This window comes from Polistes canadensis, unplaced genomic scaffold (assembly GCF_001313835.1).
Source record: "Polistes canadensis isolate GaletaPanama2010 unplaced genomic scaffold, ASM131383v1 scaffold_15, whole genome shotgun sequence".
Taxonomy (NCBI): Eukaryota; Metazoa; Arthropoda; class Insecta; order Hymenoptera; family Vespidae; genus Polistes; species Polistes canadensis.
Genome location: NW_014569562.1, coordinates 1,036,536 through 1,056,652, shown reverse-complemented (window position 1 = coordinate 1,056,652; position 20,117 = coordinate 1,036,536). Strand labels below are relative to the sequence as shown.

General features: G+C 29.1%; 2 protein-coding genes across 3 annotated transcripts in view; one reads left to right on the top strand and one right to left on the bottom strand.

Annotated features, from left to right (window-relative positions):
* Positions 1–20,117, top strand: part of LOC106793543 (putative uncharacterized protein DDB_G0274535) — a 244,820-nt gene that overhangs the window by 214,142 nt on the left and 10,561 nt on the right. For both annotated transcript variants that reach the window (XM_014760557.1, XM_014760556.1), the window contains 3 exons: positions 4,158–4,326; positions 5,537–5,691; positions 17,166–17,276. In XM_014760557.1, the coding sequence (XP_014616043.1) occupies positions 4,158–4,326; positions 5,537–5,691; positions 17,166–17,266 (425 nt within the window). In that variant the 3' untranslated portion in view covers positions 17,267–17,276. The remainder of the gene's footprint in view (positions 1–4,157; positions 4,327–5,536; positions 5,692–17,165; positions 17,277–20,117) is intronic.
* LOC106793544 (sodium channel protein Nach-like) overlaps positions 15,876–20,117 on the bottom strand; it is a 46,153-nt gene continuing 41,911 nt past the window's right edge. The window contains exon 11 of the mRNA XM_014760559.1: positions 15,876–16,173. Within this exon, the coding sequence (XP_014616045.1) occupies positions 16,046–16,173 (128 nt within the window). The 3' untranslated portion in view covers positions 15,876–16,045. The remainder of the gene's footprint in view (positions 16,174–20,117) is intronic.

Sequence of the window (20,117 nt, the reverse complement as noted above, 5' to 3'; positions counted from 1 at the left end):
ATATATAAGAAGAAATTATTTTTAAATTTGAAGAGAAAAATTATAGAAAGCAAAAACGAAATTTCTCTTTCTTTGTTCTTTTTCTTTCTCTTTAAAACAAAAAATACAAGAGGTTAATTAGAAGGAATTAATATAGTAAAGATTTATATATCAGTGTGCGGTTGTATTAGTAAGGTTAGTACCAGGTATGTACTTACACGCGTTGTTAGTTTCCTCGTTTAGCTAGAAAATTCCTTTGTTGGATGTAGAGGACTATGGTTCATCGTCGATTCGAATGTACTTATGGTTAACCAAAGACGCGTTACTACAGCCCATATATATGATACTACACATATCTATGCACGTAAGTTAGTGTGTATACACGTATGCGCGTATTCAAAGCTTTTGCAGGTTTCAACGCCCCCGGTGCTTTTGTTCTAAGTTAGAACTTTCAAAATATTCCATAATACAACATATGTTAATTGGATATAAAATCTATTTAAATAAATGATTTATTAATTTACATGCTCGAATAAAATTTATCATTATGTGTGTTCGTTTACGTAAAGTTTATAACTACTTTTAAATACACTTTGGAGTGTAATAATACTAATACTTTAATAATGATAATATATTTTTAATTTACATAAAATATTTTTACGTTTAAAATTCGCGTCGATGTTTTTTTTTTTTTCAATTATCCTTACAATTTGTTTATTTCGATGGGTAGTTTGTTTTTTTTTTTTATTGTAACCAATCATCTCGAACGTAGATAAATTTTTATCGTTTTACAAATTAGAGATAATTATATCACATACACACACACACACACAACACACGCGCAAGCAAAAAAAAAAAATGGAGAGAATTTGTTCTTTATTTTTCTATTTTTATTTTATTTTTCGTGCAAAATACCATAGAAGAACACTTCTACGTTTTTGTATCTTTCCCTTTCCAAAGAAACGAGAGAGAGAGAGAGAGAGAGAGAGAGAGAGAAAGAGAGAGAGAGCGGAAGATAGAGATTTACGATCAGACGCATCTTTTTCTCTTCTTAGAAGGGAACGATTATTTATCCGCAATACGTCGTGATCAATCAGAGGGTGGTTTTGGGGAGGATGTAAAAGACATGATGAATCACTTTGTTCGTCACTTTAAGCGATAGCTTCGTTCGCGTAGCTTATTATATGAAAACGTTTAAGGTTTGTCATTTTATGTATGGCCAATTTCTTTTTCTTTTTTTTTTTTTTTTTTTTTTTTTTTTTATAGACACCAAAATTGATCATCTCGTAGATAGGTGTATGCATACTTATCGTTTTTCGTATTGATCTATTTACAAAATAGATACTGCAGTGGTCACATAATATACATGAGATAGAAAATTCAAGGTTTATTAGTTGTCTTGGTATGTGTGTGTATGAAGATCAGACAATCGACAGTCAAAAGAATAATATAAAAAATTCTAGTTTAATTAGTTATGTATGTGTGCAAGTGAAAAAATTGTAGAAAAATCTAAAGTTAGGTGTGTATATGTTACATAACTAAAATATAAAAATCAGTGTTATTCTGAATATTATCCAGGTAATTTGAAAATTAATTAATTGTAAGATGATCCGTTAATATGTAGAAAATTATTTTATTTCTCAAATTACCTAGATAATTTGCACATTACCTATCTGCATCGAACAAAATATCACGAGACAGGCTCGTGTTTATGATTTTTAGCTCAAATTTCTTACCACGAGTGTTACTCGTTGTTGTAGGATAAGGGATTAAGGGTATGAATGAGATTACGTCAGTCTTGAGTCTTGATTCTTGAGCAGACAAGCAGAAGATGAGAGTAAAATATAGAGTTCTGAGTGGATCAGCAGAGAGAACAGAGTGTAAAATAGTCTTGAATCTTGAATCTTGAATCTTGAGTCTTGAGTGGATCAGCAAAGAGAACGGAGAATACAATAAAGAGTAAAAGAGAGTCTTGAGTATGCCAACCTGAAAGTAATGAATAAAGAGAGAAAAGATTTGTATCGTTATATTACTTTTATTAATAAAATTTGTATTAACCGTGTATAAGAATTATTAATTCGAATTTCGTGTGTCTGTATCCTCCATGTAAGATTATTAAAAAAAAATATCTTACATATATATATTTTTGTATCGTATTTCAATTAATTATTAATATTCACTTGAATGTTTTATCATTATCATTTCGTTTTTCTATTTTTAGATTGAATTTGTAGATTGTAAGGTGATCGTTATTGGATTTGTTTTTTGTTTTTATAGAAATTTAGACTAAAAATAATTTATATAATTGAAATAATTTATATATTAAATTAAAGATTTTTATTATCTCTTATTGTGAGAAATCTAAAAAAAAAAAGAAAAGGGATATAGGATATGATTCCTATTAATATTTGCTTTAATTTAAATAATACAAAAATAAATATAAAAAGAAAAAGATTATCTTGTGTGTGAAATTTTCGTCGTCGAGACTCTAACGAACACTCACAATAACTTCACAAATAAAAACACACAAAATAAGATTCAAAATTCGTTGCTTAAGTAGATAATACATTATAGACGTTGTAATTAGTATTATTAGATATTTAAATAATTATAATTGTTACACACACATTTATGATAACCATTCTATTCGATGTCACGATTCAGTAATACGACGAATATTGATCAAAAAGTGTTCTCCGAGGATCTCTATCACAAAATGATTACTCGTATTTCCATCAACACCCTTTCAAAGTAATTGATATTTACGCTTGAAGTACCACCATTCGCGTTTGTACAATTTTTTTTGTTCATTCGATGTTTTTCATCCAAAGACGAATAATATACCCATTTTGTGTCTTATTCCCTTTGAACATTTTCACTTTGTATTTTAAATGTAACCTAATCGTAATTAGTTAAACAATTAATCAAATCGATTAACGAATAATTAAATGAATTCGTTTGTATTTCTCTCACCGTTTGTTAATTAAAACGAATGTTTTGTTTTTTCACTACTCGCCAAAATAAATAAAAGGACAATTGTTAAAAATATTATTTTGTTTTTGGTAGATTTAAAAAAAAAAAGGACACGCGCAAATACGATAATATATTGTGTAAATTTATCAAATAATTATTTTATTTAATGGATTCGAAAAAAGAACAAACGACACGAGGAAGAGAAATAAAAGGGGGAATCAACCGCGTATATATAGAGAAAAGAATGGAAAAGTTATGGTTCTAAAGGGGGAGCCAAAGGGGAGGGGGGGGCGGGTTAAGTGGAGGTGATTGAAATTTGCATATCGACTTGAAAATCGTGGCGAAGCATTTGTCGTTGAATCTTGAGGACGATTTTCTTAGAAAAATAATCCTCGTTTCGATAAACGCGCGTTTTCGAACCGTACGTCAAAAATATATTCTACAAAAAGGATAGAAGAGATAAAACGATTGTTGAACGGATAAAAGCACGAGTAACATAGAAAAATATCATAGGAAAATCCGATAATATCATGTATATGTAATGTTTTTCTTTTTTTTTAAATTTATCATTATTTTAAAGAAAAAAGAAACGAAGACAACCATCAGGGTCGCTCTATCCTCTTTCTTTGTATATTATTTTCTTTTTTTTTTTATCTCGGTTCATTGAAAAATACGAGACAATTTTAAAGGCGAGAAATTTGAATTTTTCAGAGATACGGCACCCAACACGGGGGCCGTTCTTTATCGTCAATTTATTATAGGTAAATGTTGTTTTTATTTCTCGAGATAATTCGAATTATTTCCAAAATCTTTCGTTTTTTTTTGGAACAATTTAAATGTATCTACCTACTCCAAAATATTCGATAAAATAAATCAATATTTTAATTTGATTCGGTACGATATAAAAAAAAAAAATTGCAAACATATAACACATATAAAATTAATTTGATGAATTAATTAAACAATTTTGTGTGTAAAACATATACCAAACTCAAAAACACACGTACACGCGAGTAGAATTTAATCGATTAAACTTATTACTGAAAAACTAATGTTATATAAACTTATCAAATTATTAACAAATGGAATAATTAAAAATCGATGTATTTATTTAGTTGAAAAACCTGTTCGTTTCACTCTAATTGTAAAACGAAAGTAAACCTTTTGATTGATTGATTTTTGTTTCTTTTTCTGTCCCATTTCAGCACCTATCTTAACGATAACGGACGATTCTGGGAGAATAGTTGCGAAGGACAGACATTTAAAAGCTGGAAGCGCACTTCGTTTGAGATGCGAGGCTAGGGATATCATAGAATCTCAAAATGAAACGGTCATCTGGAAAAGAGGAGATGAAACACTCATCGAAAATGTTAGGTAAGTTTATTTTTCTCTATAAATAAAAATTAACAAAATATTATAAGAAATATACCCGCGATTATTTTTAATTAAATAAATAAATGTGTGTGTGTCAGAAACTGTGCATAAACTTATTATTAGCCAATCCAATAATGTATCTCATAATCTCGAATTAAATTTTCTCTTGCGTGGAAAATCTTTATAATATGAAAAAGAAAAAAGAAAAAAAAAAAGAAGAAAAGAAACGTTGCGTCAGAATATTGTATAAAAAAAAATTTTACGTAAAGTTTGTTCGTTTGTTTTTTGAAAAATATTTTATATAACCGTGAAAGAGTATATTTGTAAAACAACAAAAGAGAAGGTGAATAAGAAATATAGGAAAAGTATGTTTCAACACTAACGTTCGTTAACATATTCCACAAGACACATCTAAGTAAGCTTCTTAATGAAATTATCAGACAACCTGGTGTATAACGCAGCTTGCATACCTAAGCTGCCGTTTCTCAACAGTAGCTTAACATCTTCCTCTCGAATAAAGACAACCCCCTTTCTCTCAAACCATCTCACGCTAATTTCTTCTTTAGTTTGATTTGCCAAAGTATACGAAAAGATAAAGAAAGAAAAAGTGGTAAATAAAAGAAGAAGAAGAAGAGAAATAAAATAAATTAGAACAAAAATGAATCAAATATAACGAGGAGGAGTTGAGACAGGTAATAATAATTAACACATTCGAGATTGGTAATGTACACCAAAGTCATTCAAAATTCATTAATTGAATACCAGTGACCAGTAGTAGTCATTAAAAATAAAAAATTTCATTGTTCATTCGTTTGTCCAAATTATTGTCATTTGTTTGTATTGCCGTTTGTCCAATTACGTGTCATTGACTTTCTTATATTTATATTTTTACTGTTTATATATAAACTTGTTAAATAGTAATATTAATTATTCAAATTGTGATATGATTAATATTTTCATTTATCACATGCAATGTGTTAATGAATTAATTGCATTCTCATGTAATAAATTATAGAAAAAATCTAATTTCATGCGAAAAAATAAGAGAGTAAGAGTGGTGAAGAGAGGGAGGGGGGTGGAAAGAAATATTGTAATATTAAAAAAAGAGAGAGATCGAGAGAGAGAGAGAGGGAAAAAGAGGTGTGCTTTGAAAAAGATTATATCTAAGGTAACATTACTGAGGTAAAAGAAATTCGATCTCGTTTTCCAGCGAGAACAGGACTACAGAGATGACTGAGGGCAAGGAGGTTTATGTGATAGTAACTACTCTGATCGTGGAAAGAGCAAGCCCGAGGCATGCTGGTAACTACAGTTGCGTGGTACCTGGAATATCCAAGACAACTATAGCTGTTCATGTTCTCAATGGTAAGTATGTTATCATTCAGAAGATAGAAAAACTTATTTCATCGTCGATTAAAACGAAAATATCGATTAAGTCCTGAAAATTGCGAAATGTTTTTTTCTTTTTTTTCTCTACGTGATCTTTTATTATATGTGTTAGCATATACTGTATTACAATTTTTTTCTCCACATATACATTGTATATTTGCCGTTTTTATTTTTTTTTTTTTTCAAATAACTCATGGATCTTGAATCATTTTAATTTTGGACAAATTAAAAAACATACGACACGTCGATTCGAATATTCGGGATAAATATTTGGAATGATCGATATAAGTAATGGTGTTTGAATTATATTTATCATTTACGTTAGATATATCTAATTCATTCTCGAATGAATTTTAAATCAATTCTTATTATATATTAGGTATACAACTTTGTTTCTGGGGTTTTTGTTTTTTTTTCCATCTCTGCACAACGTTTTATATTTTTCTGAAAATTTTTAAATAAATTTACTGTGTGTGTGTGTGTGTATGTGTGTTCTATTAAACATTCAATTTTTATTATATTTCTTAGAAAATATTTTGTCATATTTTCTCGATATTTAATCTAAATCTAAATTACATGAACGTTAATCTACGGTATCATTAGCTTATTTAAAAAAAAAAAAAAGTTAGTACGACTTTGCTTTTGAATATATCGCAAATGTATATCTAGTTCGTTAATCCTTTGAATAGTGAGCTCTCATAGTACTTTGCTGAACTAACTCGGAAAATGTCATAATACCAAAAACGATATTCTCTTCGTATATACGACTAGCAAATGGCCGAATAGCAATACGTTAATTAAGCAAAAAAGAATTTGATGTTAATTAATCAGAATACCGCTAACTTTCGTACTAATATTAAATTCTAAACTTAAATATAATATAACGAGTTATACCTAATAACTTCGACATTTTTATTTACTTTTTTATTTAAATAAATATAAGACTCGTATTGTTTGTATTAAAAATATCAGCACTTAATTATTGTTTATTGCAATATTATTATTATACTAATTAAATGAATACCTGCAGTATCTAACATGAGCCCTTTTTCTGTCACTCATTCAATTACATTTATCTAATTATATTTAAATATCAAATACTCACAATTTTTTTTCTAAATTATTACTGAATACGTGTTTAATAACAATTTCAAAAATTAATTGACCAAACTTCTCGCTCATGAAATTCTGACTCAAACAAATATTATTCAAAGCCAAAAAACTATTTTATTTTTATCGAAGAAAATAAAAAATAAAGAGATAAAATAAAAAATAAAAATATTATGGGTAAATCGATGTTGTTACTGCTTTATTTCTCGCGTAAGATGTTGTTAATCTCGTGAGAAAGAGAGAAAAAAAAAAAAGATAAAGAGGAACGTTTCCCCAACGACCTTAATTCAAAAAAACGTTTTCCAACTTTTCCCTGACTGTGAAGTTAAAAAAAAAAAATATATTAAAAAAAAAAACAAAAAAAAGGAATAAAAATAAAAAAATAATAAAAAAGAGGAAAAGAGAGAAGGTGTGGGGGGAAGTGGAGGATAGATTTATTCTTCGCACGGTTAGCTAACGTTGCGTTGTACAACGATAAATCATTTCAACGCCGTTTCAGATTAACTCGTCCGAAACCACCACACAAACGCATTGAACTTGTCGAAATCTAGCAAACGTCTTTACATATGTAATAGTTATATACAAATACATTTAAAAAAAAAGATCTTTGTCTTGATCTCATTTACACACATTTAAATAGAAAATTTATATTCGAAAGTATATAGTTAAACGTTTATTCGATTTTTTCCAAATTTTCTATATTTTCATGAATTTTTCAATTGTTACGAATATAAAACAAATTGAAAATAACGATAAGCAACGGTGTTGATTAAACAAACGAATTTTTTTTGTCACAAAATCTTTTTTTAGTGGTATGTATTGTATATAATCTTTAAAAAAAACACACACACACACGCACAAATAGAAAAATACTTATTTGATCAAATTTTTTTACAATCTTCTCAAATACAATTTTACAACGAACAAATATAAAAATAAGAAAAAAAAGGCGGCGTTGTACGAACGAGAAGAAATTGTAACAATCAGTATATTAATAAAAAAAAAAAAAAAATATATAGAATTTTAATTATTATAAACTATATAAATATATATATATATATTAGAAAAAATATATAATATAAAAAAAAGTGTGTCGATGAAATATCGAACGAACGTTATCAGTTTTGGTTTGACTAATCCTTCCTATCTACGGTCATACTAACAGATATGACCTAAAAATGACGAAAAAAAAAAAAAAAGAAAAAAAAGAGAGAGAGAGAGAGAGAGAATTAGCGAGTAGTCGAGAACGACGATGGCATCACACGTTTCATGGAAATGGAAGTAGCAGTAGCCCTAATTTGACAGGAGCATGAAAATGAGGTGTGGGTGGTGATGCCATGAAACGAGAGTTTCAAAGAGAGCAAGGAAGAGAGAAAGAAAAAAAAAGAAAGAGAGAGAGAGAGAGAGAGGAAGGAAGGAAGAGTGAGGAAAAAAAAATAGCCGCTGAAGGCTGTGTGCTACTTCCTTCCTATTTTTTTTTTCTCTTTTTTTTCTTCTTGTTCATTCATTTGCCAGCTTTGCACCACGTATATACACGTACACACTGATATAAAATACATATTAACGCATTTAACGGAAACTACGATGACCTCTCCTCTTTCTTTCTTTCACACTTCCGTGTCATTCTGTTATAACCATAATGCCATTTTATCCTTTAAACATACGCACGAAATACGTGGAACGAACATCTGTTGTGTGTGTGTGTGTGTGTGGTAGGATACAGTCAACGATAAAAATGTATTCTCTATCTTTCTTGCTCTCTATGATCATCAGTTTTCTATTTTATTTATTTCATACATTACTTTATTATTTCAATCAATTAGGAGATTTATTTGATGTATATGTTAATTTGTCAACTTTCCATCATATTGAAAAAAAAAAAAACAAAATTAATCATCATCTTGTATGTAAATTTTTGTTTAAAACATCCTTTATATACTATATACAACACTTTTCTTTTTTATACAATATAATAAACATTGATCGTGTTGATAGTGTTTCTCGCGGTTAAAATATGTCAATTTAAATCAAAATTATCGTGAAAGTATTAAAGTAAAAAAAAACGTAATTAATGAAAATCTATGATGATGATGATGATGATGATGAATGATGAATAATATTTAATCGGAATGATATTTTTTAAAAATAGGAAAATGATTTTCGAAAGGAATTAAAAGAAAATGATTTCGGTAGGGATATTTCGCGTCCAGTAGGTTTCTAAATCGATCATGCCGCAATTGATGAGATAAATTTATTCTCCCGAGGGAATATATAACCAGTGATCGTGAAAATACGAAATTTAAAAAGAAAATTCCTATGTGAAATGTGAAGGACATTTCACCGAGGTACGAAATATCGGATTTCGTTACATCTGTTCAAGATGTCAAAATGCATGTATGGATCTATGCATGCATATATGTGTGTGTGTGTGTGTGTTACGTATGGATGTATATAACGTTATACACGTTGAATATTGATCGAATCGTTCGTTCTTTCTCTCGTTCCGTTCGTACCAGTGAATCATTCCAATGTGAAAGAAGTCAAAAATCTTTGATAAAAGAGACAACTTCGTTCTCTGTAAAAAAAAAAAAGAAAGAAAGAAAAAGAAAAAGAGAAAGAAAGAATTGGTTCATTATCCGAGCAATTATTCAAAAAGAAAAAGAAAAGAAAAGTCAAAGAAATGAAAGTAGAGTAAAATTGAGAATTACGTTTGCAGTATCGTTTGTAGTAATTAATTAATTAAAAGTAACATTACAAATTAGTAGGTAGAGATACTTTGCAGTATTATCTCGCTTCGAAAACATTTTTACCTTTGGTTGAGCATGTTTTTAACTCGTTTTTAGATCTTAATAACTTTTTAAGGGAGAGAGAGAGAGAGAGAGAAAACAAGGTCATTTGCGGCTGCTTCCATATAAGAGGATCAGACTGGCCGGCCGAGGCTTTAATGGCCCCTTATAATTTGGATGTTATCCGAAAGTTGCGAAAGTTAACGAGCGAAATCCGTAGCTGCTTGAAAGTGTTAGGAAAAGGAAACGTAAGGTGTCGTTCTGAGGCTAATAATTTGATTAACGCGATGGCAACCGAATTTACTTCGTAATGTTTTTTGCCTTAAGAAATCTCCGATTTGGGGGGGGGGGGAGGAAAATTGGTCAAAGAAATATTTGGAAAAAAAAAAGAAAATATATAATTATTTTTATTTTGGATATTTTCTATTCAATAAAGTTCAAATAAGCGGCTAATATTACATCTATTAATAAAATCATGAATTTTTTATACAATACGCAATCCTGAGTCTTTTACGCAATACTGACCATTTATATTTTGAAAATATTGATAAATTAAAATTATTTATTTCGAACGAAATATACTTCTTGTAAATTTGGTTCATTTATTTATTTAATTTTATATCAATTTTGTAACGCGTCCTCTGCCACGATTTTTTTTGTCATTCTTCCAGCGATAGAAATAGAACACGAAAGAAGCTATCTTATTGTCAGTAGTTCGAATGTGGAAAGCTAGTAAACCAAATTTTAGGTATTTAGGTAAAAGGCGAATAAGACCCACCGCTAGTAGTCGGTATAAATAGCCAATGCAACAAAATTTTAGTAATTCAGGTAAAGGACCAACTTAAACGAGGCTGCAATTGGTATAATAATTCACCAATTTCCATTTAATTATTTCCAAAGAGTTGTTAACGTGAAATTAATGAACTCGAATGATGTTAATAGGTTAAGCTGAATACGTGAAATTTAATGAGGAAGCAAGTAAAAGGAAACAAGAATGTAGGATAATTTTAGGACCATGTGAATCTTGACATTTTTCATCAATTTTAATCTCTCGCATATATACACCAATATAAATCAATTATTTATTTTAAACAATACTGATCAAAAATATATGAAAATACTACTACTTCTTTATTTCTTTCTTCTTTTATTTTTTTCTTTTTTCGTGATGTAAACAAGAAAAAAAGTCGAGAATGTCGTTCGTCTTTTCTCTTTGGTCCTCGTGGACCACAGTCCCCAGGTTTCAAGGAAACTACTTGCAAAAGTACTTCTAGGCTAGTTTTACCGCCATTGTCCCCGTAATACCACTAGCAGTTAAACGTAAGGAAGCGGAGGCAAGAAGGTGAAATCCGCATAAATCCTTTCTTCCCCTCCCCCTTCTCCTCCTCCTCCTCTTCCTACTTTTTCTTCTTTACATTCTTGATAGTACTTGTACGACATCGTGAAAATTTATATCATTCGGTGCCAACTATTCTAAGTAAGAAAAATATTCTCCCAGTGTAGCTAAGGGAACTAAGATTTATCAATAAAATAAAATATAATACTTTTTATGGTATTAAACGATTAACATATAAAATGTTCCCGAAAATAATCATATATTCCAATTCGTATCATTTATATCAATTTAATATAAATAATACAAATTTCACTCGTTTAATTGATTTTAATCAGTTTCTTTTTATATATATATCTAACTCTTATTTTTATTTTAAATTATTTCCATAATACGATTAAAAGTAATTTACACATATGGGGTACATTGTATCAATTTAAATCAAAATTATTCGAAATATTTTATAATTCGCATTTGCATTTCAAACATTAATTAATTAATTAAACCATATGAAAATACTATTATAATACTTATTTATTATAATAATTAATACCATAAAAAATACTTATTATAATAATTTTCTTGATCACCTATATTTACTTAACATATTCTCACGGTTATATTTTTGACTTAAAAAAAAATGGTTTAAAACGTGTAAGAATAATTGAATCCTATGCATTCGCCATAGATTTTCCTTCAGACAGTCTAATGGAGAGATAGAACAAATTTTGAGTTGATTGGTGAGTTTGACTGTATCCAGTGATACATCGTTTTAATTGGTCTCACCTTCGAATCCTCACCTCCTCCTCTTCCTCCTCTTCCTCCCCTTTCTCTCTATCTCTCTCTCTCTCTCTCTCTTTCTCTTACTCTCTTTGGCTTACCACCATAACCTACGAGACAACCAAGAAAGAGAAATTACCGGATTATGTTGGCAGGGCACGAGGTCAAGCCCTTTCACCACGAGGTGATTTCTCTTCCAAGTCTAACGTCCTGGTTTCAAAATGCCTCGAAGAACGTTGACTCCCATCGTTTTTGATTCAAGGACACTTTTCTAACAACCACTCTACTTAACATACCGATTTCTATTCAACCCTTACAATTTTCATCCCATACATCCTTCCCTTTCTATTCTTTTTCTCTTAGAATTTTATGAAGAAAAAAAAAAAGAAAAGAATCTTTTTTGTTCATTCTTCTTTTTTTTTTATTTTAATAATCGATCGATTATATATTTGTATTTCATAAATAATTGTAGCACACAAATGATTACATTTAAGCGTAATTATATTCTAAAAATCTGAAATCCCTCTTTCGAACGTTTATTTAAATATATATATTTTTTTTTTAACAATATATTCAACGTAAGTTAACTCGAGAGATTAGTTTTTTTTTTTTTTTTTTTGTAATTACTGCAATGTTCTAAATAATTTTTAAATATTTTCATTGTATATATTCTTATTATTATTTGATCAGAATTATCGGTTGTATGTAAATTTGATTAATTTACACTTTGGAGAATGAGAAAAATATTTAATTACATTAGAACTCGTCTGTAGACGATAATTTAAGTTCGAATCTCGTAACTTCTAAATGTAAGTTGAATTTTCGAGGGAGAAGGGACAAAAGGGTTTGTAATGCTCGAAAGTAAGTTGTTCCTACGTGATTATTGTTCGAAAGTAAACTTGTAGTTTACTTGGGAATTGTTATAACTGGCATGATCGATCGTGTCGTTAAAGTTCTCACAATGGTTTCAAAAGATTTTGAGATTCCTTGTTGCGTGAACAAGGAAATGGTTGAAGAAATAGGAAAAAGTATAAGAAGAATAGAAACTATTTCTCTTCTTTTTATATTCGATAAATTTTATTCGTCGAATTTTCAATCGCGAACAAAACGTTATAGTTTTCAAAAGGTTCCACCAACGGAATATCGAAATATTTCAAGAAATACACTTTTCCCCCCGGTGTCTCTCGCGGAAAAATTCAAATAAAAATCTCTGACAAATTTGTTTTAACAAAGGAAAAATCAAATATCCTTTTTGCCTTTCCGATTTGACAAAGGACGTACATACAAAATCGAATTTTCTATTTCCTAAAACTGACCAACTGAAGATAAAATTTTCAACGTAAAAGTATATTTAAAGATATGTGTGTGTGTGTGTGTGTGTGTGAAATCGAAGAAAAATTCAAATAAAAATTCCCTTTAAAATTGTTAACTTCTCTCGTAAATAATAATTTATATTAATATTTCAAATAAATAATCAATATTTATAAAATAAAAAAAGGAATAAACGCATATTATATAGATTAAAGTTTTATATAATTACAAAACAGTAATTATTAATTATTGAAAAATTCAAATTTTAAATAGATACTAATAGAGCATATTATTACACATCATAAAATTTTATTTAAAAAAAAAAAGAAAAACAAAATCAGCGAATAAAAAGCACGTATGCGTTGTTAACACGCGAAAAACAAAACGCTCTAATACACTTCGTTTTTTTCTTTTACAATATTTCCATATCTAAAATTGACCATATGGAAAAAAAAAAAAAAAAGGGACGATAGATTGTGAGGAAGTGAACAAATAGGAAAGAGTTTTACTAGCAACGTATCCAGCAATGCGTGCAATGTAGTTCGGTATAACGCGTGCTTTCCTCTATTTAGGAATTGCATCGTAGCGGACGTGAGTCGATAAATCGGTGAACAAGCAAACTCACCAACTCGAAACACTATTGTTATATAGCAAAGTTACATTAAGCGTGTGATCGTTTGAGGTAACATTAATCGTACCGGGTAAAATCACCATTCTCACCGATTCGTTTAACGTCGCACAGTAATCGGCATTGAGTATTCCAAGCAATGTAATCATTTTGCGTTGGACTACCTCGCTACAGTTTAATCATGATAGTCGATCATTGTGTAAACAATTTTCTAACTTATTTTATTTTATTATATATTTTACATAAGATTGCACGAAAAAAAAAAATATTTAATCTTATTTATTAATAATATATAAATATAAGAAATATATTTTTCATGATCAATATTATATTAATTTTTAAACTCGAAACAATTACTTCGATTTCGAGATCAATTAACGCGTGCAAACAAAATTATAAGTTTATTTTATTAATTACACTATTATATCATAAATAATAATAATATTAATTATACATATTTTGATTTTTATTTTTCATTAATTCAAATTCATGAAAAATGTAATAATTGTAATGAAAACAAAAAAAAAGAAATTACATTATTCATTGAGACAATTTTTTTCTATTCAACGGGTTATAATATGTTAATTTTTAATTACAATTTTTTAATTAAAAATTGTCTACGAGTCTGGGATCGAAAGAAAAGGAGACTGGAGGAGCCTTAGTAAAAATGTCGATGACCCTTTGTCGAATATTAAAGAAGAAAAAAATATAACGAAAAATCTAAAGAACGCATTATACTTATATCGAACCAACCCCACCTTTTTCGCATGATGAATAAAAAAAATCTTAACGATCATTAAGACGCGCGTGTGTAATTTTTGTTTCTTTTTTTTTCCCCCGTAAAAGAAGAAAAAAAGGATGCAAAAGATCCTCCCTCCCCTCCCCTTCCCGCCCCCACCACTCGTGTTTTCTCTCTCGTATACTTTTATCTTTCGAATGTCAGCTTTTATCTGAGAAACCTTGGCGTGTTTCCGGGTACTTTGATGAAAAACCTCAGACTATTTTTCCATCCTCTTTTACTCGATCACACTTTTACGTGTGCGAGAAGATTGCTGGCAGAACGAATATCCGGATTAAGATGGCTAACGGGGATTTCACGATCTCAAAGATTTTTTTCGACCGAGTAGAAGAATAAGATATGAAATGGGAAGAGAACGGAGACTAGGAAAGAAAAAAAAAAACCGGAAAAAGAGAGAGAGAGAAATGTGAACAAAGTGGACGTCGTAGATCGTCATGTGACAAAGAGAAAAATCGAAAGAGTGAGAGAGAAAGCAATAGAGAAGAACGAATTGACAAATTCCGTATCGATCTTGGACATCGTCCAAGAGGACATCACGATTTTTATCGAAGTTATCGAATCGGTTGAGAGGATATAGGACGATCGATGGTTGCGAACCAATTTCCGTAACCACAACCCCTCTCTCTCTTTCTATTTCTCTTACAAATTAGTTAAAATTTTTGTCTGTCATTTTCTACCAAACGCAAATCCCTTCGATCGAATATCGTACTTATTAATAATTTTGGAATATACTAATGTGTATACTAATATTCGATTAATATAACACATTGTTCAATTTAATTAAGATCAAATAACACTTGTATTTAAATACGTTTAACGTTAATAAGAAATTTGTCTTAATTATAATCGTATTATTATTTTACTTTTGAAATTGATTATCTTTTTGTGTAAATTAAAATATTAATTGAATAAAAGATATTCTTTCACAAAAAAAAAAACCGGAAATCAATGCTTTTTTTTTTAATACAAGAACAGCAAAAATAATTATCACGATTTACAATTAATTCGAAAGACTGAATATTTAAATTGTTTTCTTATACGTCAATAATTTCGGATATAAACCAACCCAACCCAACCGTATGATGAATTTTAACATTTTCCAATTTCGTTCTTAAACGAGAACATAAATATATTATACATATCTACCAAAGAGTTAATCCATATATTTACGCAGAATAAACGTATATTATACAACAAACATCGGTTAAATTGTAGGATATAATCGTTATAATGATATACGAGTTAAAATACAATGACGATAACAATCTGTGGGACAGTATTTTGACACAAAATCCTAACACACGTAGAGAGAAAGAGAGAGAGAGAAGGTTGCATCGAATTGCACGTCGTTTTGCGTCACGCTCGTGTGTGTAGAATCTATTAATAAAGGGTGAGGTGGGGTGGGTGGGGGAGGTGGGGGGAGGGCCTTACTAATTTCGGTGAAAGCCAAGTGCATCCAACTATTATCTAGGAAGCGCAACTCGCGTACTTCGGCAAGTGCACGCTCAACCGGAACCAACGACGAGAAGCAAAATACGTCAAGCCCTGTGCTGCACGTCGTCGGAGTGCATCTGACAGAAAACCTATAGACGGGTAGGTACGGCCATTAATGAAATGACAAATGCGTTCCCGTCGTCGTCGTAGTCGTCGTAGTCGTTGTAGTCGTTGTTCATCGTTCGTCGAGGACGAAATCCAAGCACCGGATTCTTTCCTGCGGAAAATAAAATATTTAACATCGTGATTTATATACGAGGACTCTCTATTCCTTATTTTTCATTTTCTTTATCCTTTCTTTCACAAATGTTCTTGTTCTCTTACAATCGATCCTTCGATAAGAACTTTCTATAATTTTTCTTTTACATTTTTTTTGTTAGCATACCATTATTCTAAGATCGAAGATTCTAAAGTTAATTAGTTTGTGTGTATGCGTATGAGAGTTAAATCTATCGCAATTATTGAACGAGAATATGATCTATTACTTCCTTGTGACATACGTTTATTTATGGAAGGAAGAGAAAGAAGGAAAAATGAGATAAAAGTACGGTGTAGGACAGATAAGTAACGAATAGAACGAAGAGCGATTAGAATTCATGAATATGTGTGTATGGATGTGTGTGTCAGGGGGGATAAGAAAGATGACAGAAAAGACGTGAAATAAAGAGAGTAGTGAACAATCGTAAGTTTATCAATCCAAGTGAAAACAATTAAGAAAATCTAAGAATAAAGTGTAAAGAGTTGTAGTATTTTAATATATTAATCAATAAATCGTATTAATTATAAGAGAAAATGTATCGTGTGTATACGAAAAGTATCTTACATTATTATTAATAAAATAATTAATAAGGAAAGAAAATTGCAGTAAAATGTAATTTTTATAATAGTTCAACTAACGGGGAAAATGATTGAAATATACTTGACTTTTACATTTGATTGAAATAGATTGATCTTTTCGTGTACTTCTTTTTCACGTTTGTTTTTTTGCTATTTTTTTTTTTTTATCATACGTATTTTTATAGAAAATTTATTAAAAAGTGATATACTACGTCTGTCCACAGTATTTAATTAATATTTTATTCTCTCTAACGCGTAATCGTATCTTGTCCAAAGAATCGAATTATTTCACTTGTTATATAATATCTCTCTCATCGATTATTCTAATAATTTTCTTTATCTTTTTTTTTTTTTTTTAATTATTGTTAACAGGAGAACTACCAGCTGCCGTGCACGATGGAAACGGAGTATCGCGTGCTGTCCTCAATCTCTGGCTGATTCATTTGACAGTGAGCTACGTTTTCTTCAGATGACAATATTAAGGTACAAATTTATCAAACAACAACAAATCTTATCATCAACGTGAACAAAAAGACAAAAAAAAACGAAAAAAAAAACAAAAAAAGAAACAAAAGTCAAACTTTTTATCTCTTTCAATAAAAAAAATATTCATTTAAAAATTCAAATATAACACAATGAACATAAATGTAAGAATTAAAAATAGAAAGAAATGATAGTAACTTAATCGAAATGTTAATTCAAAATATATATATATATATATATATATTTACAAATGATATAAAATGAGTAAGAACAGCAAGTGTTTAAGAGAGATAGCGGATTCGATCGAATGTTAATTCAGTCATCGTTCCTGTCACTCTTCCTCTATCTTGAAGACATACATATAAATGATAAAATGAGAGAGTGCAAGGGTGAAAGGGATTGCAAGTTCGATCGGAACGTTAATTCCTTGGAAGGACAAACAAGCTTTCAATTATCTCGCTTGGACTACGTTTCTCTTGGGTAAGAAAGATCCTCACAGACGGTTAAGCGTCACGCTCGGTAATCCATCGTCCTTCCTATCAAAATTCACGAACGAACAAACGATTTGCTACCTGTTCGCATAAATCGAATCATTCACTTTCCCGTTTTAAAGGAAAAATCATATCGATTTAGATCAAAATTTTTACTATTTTTTGACAAAATCTGTTAGAAAAATAAACATTTGAAATATTCGATAACGAAAACTATTTTCATTTTATCCTTTAAGTCATCAAATATTCATCGATTCTAATTGAATGGGATAGAATAAAATTAGTCTGTGTCATTTTAACGGTTAATTTATACGATTTAAATCGATTTCTCTTTTTTTAAAGCAAATGTTAAAAAAAAAAAAAAAAAAAAGGAAAAGGAAAAGGAAAAACGAGTTTTCGCGTTAAAAAAATATTATGGAAATAGTTTCTTTTGATCTACTTTTTGTTTATGTAAAATAGATTTCTTTAAATCTTCTTTTTTGGTTTATCGATATTCGCGTTTATTTAAAGAAAAATAATTTAATGTGAGATCATTTTTACAAATTATTTATTATAATTAACTATAGCTCTAACATATTTAATATAACTAACGAAGAAATCATTTTTCATTGTTTTAACTGGACTTTAATTTTGTTGTGTTTAATACAAGAATATCTTTTTTGTTGACACTGACTAAATTTTCACAATCCATTCGTATATGAACTAACCTTATTCTTAGTATAATAAAATTGAATATGCGAATATTATACTACAACTTTCAATTAATAGATAATTTATTTTTACAGAGTGGATAAAATATTGTGTTATAGAGGATTAAAATAATCTCTCTCTCTCTCTCTCTCTCTTTCTCTCTTTATTTCTTTTTCCGAAGCGAAAAAAAAATGAACACACATAAAGAAAACATTAAATGCTTTTTTTTTAAACACAAATTCTTCGTCGTATTACTTCTTAGTTACTAGTTATTTTCTTCTTCTTCTTCTTCTCCTACTTCATCTTTTTCTTCTTTTTTCTTATAAGATATTTAATCCGAGTTTCGAATGAGTTTCCTAGACGCTAACAACAGGAAAAATGCCATCGACTTACGCGAAGTTAGGGGAAAGAAATTTTCTGAATTAACGCGAAAAGAGATCTCACTTGTCTTACTTGTCTCGAAGATTTTTTTTACTTGACTGCACCGATCGAATAACGAATTAAACTCGGAAACGGATTTCTTTCTTTCTTTCTTTCTTTTCTTTTATTTTCCTTTGAAAATTCTTCTCCTTACTTTTTTCTTTCCTTATCTTTTCGTTTAGTCGAGCTGAATTATTTTCTTTCTTTTTTCCTTGATTTCCCATCGATAATACGGAAAGAATAATGATATTTAAATATTTCATCCGTGTATTAATGACACACAGTCATTTTCTTCTTCTTCTTCTTCTTCTACATCTTCTCCTTTCACTTAATTTTTTTTTCTTGTCCTTTTTTTGTATCATCCTATAACTTAATTACAAAGTTTCTTATCTAATTAAAATTTCTTTCGATTAAGATCTTCATTATTAAAATTTGATAGACCATTTTGCTATAACACGCTCCAACAACTTTTCCATCATTTCTATCTTCGAAAAAGTGGAATATACAATAATCTTCATAATTTTTTTTTTTCTGCAAATGAATTCATATGGAATAATGGAATAAATAAACGAGATTAATAATATTTTCGTTCGATAAAGCGATTCACTACGACGATTCCACATCAAACCTGTATAATAAAATAAAAAGTAAACTCGAAAGATTTTTTTCCGTTAGATTTTTCTTCATATTATATTGCAAATTTATATAAAAATATTCTAATTATTAACAATATTTATTTTCATACCAGTTAATATCAAATTAAACGATATTGTATCCTTTTCTTTTACATTTCTTTTATTTTCTTTTCTCTGTTTTACATAAAATTATATTTATCTCATAACGTAATATATTTCTTTCAGTTTTATGACAAAAAAATAAGAGTCTTCGTTAATTAAATTATATTACAAATTAATTACATTAACTAAAAAACGATACACGATACGATATTCTGTAATCACATCAATGGTATTCGCGAAAGAAATGGAAAAAAAAAAAGGAAAAAAAAACGAAACAAAAATTTTTAACAAAATTTTTCATATCAATATTTACCATGAATAAATAGTTGATTAGAATCTACGAGTGGATTTATCCGACACGAATCCCTGCACAAAATTCTACCAAATAAAATATAAAAATATGAACACTCATATATATATATACGAACACGCGTACAGAGACACACACACATACACTCAACTGGATCATACATAAAATGTTCCTATGTATATATGTTGTATAT